The 3,253-nt window shown below is 46.6% G+C and overlaps 1 protein-coding gene across 1 annotated transcript in view; it reads right to left on the bottom strand.

Moving 5' to 3' along the window:
• The window catches only part of LOC102680950 (nucleolysin TIAR-like), a 20,788-nt gene that overhangs the window by 5,623 nt on the left and 11,912 nt on the right, over positions 1 to 3,253 (bottom strand). Inside the window, exons 4-5 of the mRNA XM_031512162.1 lie at positions 2,266 to 2,395; positions 513 to 754 (exon numbers count right to left, since the gene is read on the bottom strand). Of these exons, the coding sequence (XP_031368022.1) occupies positions 513 to 754; positions 2,266 to 2,395 (372 nt within the window). The remainder of the gene's footprint in view (positions 1 to 512; positions 755 to 2,265; positions 2,396 to 3,253) is intronic.

Genomic DNA, 3,253 nt, shown 5'->3' with positions numbered 1-3,253 from the left:
CTCGAATTTTTCCCATCATTATTTTTCTCCTTGATTCTACGTCGTTGACACGANNGAGAGAGAGAGAAAGAGAAAGAGAGAGAGACGCTCAACGATGTATACCAATGCGCAATTTTCATCGGTCATTTACAGACTACTGTGTCATCAACATTAGCGGTCTACTATTAAGTTCAGACATCGTTTTAACGTAGAACGTTGCAAGAACCGACTTGACCTACTGAGCTTCGTACACTCGTCTCACCGGTATCGGTCTCTTAATTGATCGAGATCAACGACGGAGACAGGATACTTAATCCACCAGTCTCGGTTTACGAAACAAAATACAGGGAGGGCGGTTAAACTTCAACTTGCATTGCTTTTTTCTCCTCTAATTCCCCTTTCGTTCGAAGCGGCAAATATTATTCTAACGTTTTTTTTAAATAAAGAATTTATCTCGCTGGAAACGAGTTTTCCATTCGAAATATTCCACGTCGGTGGAAGTTAGTTGGAGAAAATAGTCAGAGAGCTCTCACCCCATGTATTGCGCCTGTTGATACCCGGCGAACTGTCCATAAGTGTATCCCTGCATCCCTTGAAGGAAACCACCGGCTTGCATCTGCGTCGCTGTCGTCGGATAAGATTGGGGCGGGTACCAGTATCCTAGCTGGCCGGCACCGCCGACGCCACCGACGCCTCCGACACCCGCGACGCCTGCCGCCGCCGCGGCGGCAGCTGCTGCCGCCGCGTAGTATGGGTACGTCGCCGACGATAACGCCTGGAAGAGCACACCAAGATCAATGAAATAGAAAAGAGTAAAAGGCATCGCCACCGTTTCGCGCTTAACCGTGTCAATAGAGACTTGGAAAAAAAAAAGAAAAGAAAAGAAAAGAAAAAAGAAAAATGACATCGGCTCGCTTTAAAAATCATCCTTCCTACCTTCTCGCCCTATCCACGCTTTCGCTGCTCTCTACTTTACCCGGCGAGGAATTTTCCTCGATCGATAATATTACATTTCATTTCTTTCCTTTTCTATTCTTTTCTATTCTCGCTCGAGGAAAAAACGGAGCGTACGGTTATAAATCGGCGTTCGTTTGCGGTCGATCGTTGCAAACGAAGGAGCAAGCGGACGAAATCGCAATTGGACAGAATTTCGGACCGAATCGCGGCGGTTAAGAAGGGGATCGAACACGAAAGCAGCGTGGCTGCGTGGAGACGAGTAAGGGCACGGAACGAGGTACGTAGTAATGCGATATCCCGGTACTCGTGGGAGAAGCGCGTTATGGGAATAGGGATCAATTAGAGCGATGTCACGGGCCGGGTAACAGTGGATGGATGGACGGAAGTACTGGGCGGAGGAGAGTGGAAGGGAGGGCGTACTTGGGCCAGCATTCCCAGATCGGACGTACTTACTCGTCCTACCGGCGCTAATTGCTAAGAGACCCGACAGACACACTTTAGAGCAAGCCTCGTGAATAGACCGGAATCTTGCCCGATTCCCTGTCCCCCCTTCCCCCTTCCGTTTTTACTCTCCCACGTAGCGCGCCCAGCCTCTCTCGATCGACCGGGCAAAGCCCGGATCGAACTGGCAATCGAATACTCTAACTATTTCCTTTTCCTCTCGATATCTCGTGCAACCGTCGCCTTTCGCCATTTATTCTCGATAACGAGAATGCACTGGTTTTTTTTTCTTCTTACTTTTCCTTTCTACACGCGCGTTGTGCGGAGCGACGAGGAGAAAGAGAGAGAGAGAGAGAGAGAGAGAGGTGTAGAAATCGCTTTCTGCTCTCTCGTAAAATCGTGCTTTCGTCTAATCTAGTTTTCAATTAGAACGCTTACGAAGCGGATACGCTTCGATCGAAGCAGTCTTATACGATAACGCGTTTGCCAAGATATCTCAATTCCCGATTCAAACCGAATTCTAGTTCTAGTTCAAAGTAGACTCGCTACTAATTGCTACCATCCTTGGCCACATACCGACAAGTTAAAACATAGTTGGAGCGTGAATTTCTCTGAAAGAGATAGAGAATTCTTCCTAAATTCGTATTCCTTCCTTCTCTTCTTTTCAACTCTCTTCGCTCTCCGTTCCACTCGCGACTCTCCCCGCGCCTGGATCCTTTCCTTTCCTTTCCTTTTCTTTTCTTTTCTTTCCTTTCCTCGCGAAATTTTCGAAATCTTCGAGGTTCTCGATTTCCTCGAATCGAATCGAACGAAAGGATATTCGATCTTAAAATCCCCAATTTCATCGCTTTCTCCCCCTTCCTTCGAGATAAAAGATCGAACGTTTACCTGTCCAGTTTGTTGAGCATTGTTCGGATCCCCGCTCTCCTTCCCCCAGCTACACTTCACCGTTTGACCATTGATGTCGGTGTTGTGAACTGCCACAATAGCGTGTGTCGCCGATTCTTTGGTAGAAAACCTGAAATACAACCACGAATCTCGGATTAGAAATCTCCTTTCCCCTTCCTTCCACCACCTAATAATTTCAACCTCTCTCGTCCATTCATTTATTTTCGAAACCATTATCTCCATCTTCCTCCTTATCTCTTTTCTCCTTTTTATCAACCGCTGTCATTGTGACGTGCGATGTACGTTACGTAGTGAAACGAGAATTTGCAGATACGTGGCGGGAGAATAAATATCATCAGCTCGATCCCGATCGATCGACCGTTTCTTTTTTTTTTTTTTTTTTTTTTTCCGCCAGTTACACGAGGACCTTATTATCGGTAGATTCAACGAAACGGTCGCCGCCTCTCACCGGAGGCTCTTCCAGTTTAATTTATACGAGTTTACCGTGCGCACGAATAACCACGATAATTGTGAACCCCTCCCCTCCCCCCTCGAATCTAGATTATACCCGCGAATCTAGAGATTCCATCGTTTAAAATCGTAGTATTTCGCAGTGTATACTCGCCACTTTGAATCTCACATACAGTTTCAGGAGAGCGTATTTCAAAGTGTATCGGCCATGCGAAACAAACGCACATCCCTCCCTCCCCTCTCCCCTCCTCTCGCCGCGATATTATCGTTCTCTCGATAACGACCGAGTTAACCGCGCGTGTGTTTCTCCTCCCTCCCCTTTCTCTCCTCTTTCTTCAGCCTCTCCACCGCACCTCGTGTCGCCCGACGCATTATTCATTTATTCATCTGTTATTGGAAGAGGAGGGAAAAATCGAAAGAAAGGAAAAAAAAAGAAAAAGGCATCGATTCGAAAAGGCGGGATCGCGTTATCAGCTTTCTTTCTTCTTTTTTTATTATTATTTATCGAGTCCTTCAA

The sequence above is a fragment of the Apis dorsata genome, unplaced genomic scaffold (genome assembly GCF_000469605.1).
Source record: "Apis dorsata unplaced genomic scaffold, Apis dorsata 1.3 scaffold_396, whole genome shotgun sequence".
Classification (NCBI taxonomy): domain Eukaryota; kingdom Metazoa; phylum Arthropoda; class Insecta; order Hymenoptera; family Apidae; genus Apis; species Apis dorsata.
The sequence above is the reverse complement of the archived record's forward strand: the minus strand, read 5'-3'. Positions and strand labels throughout refer to the sequence as shown.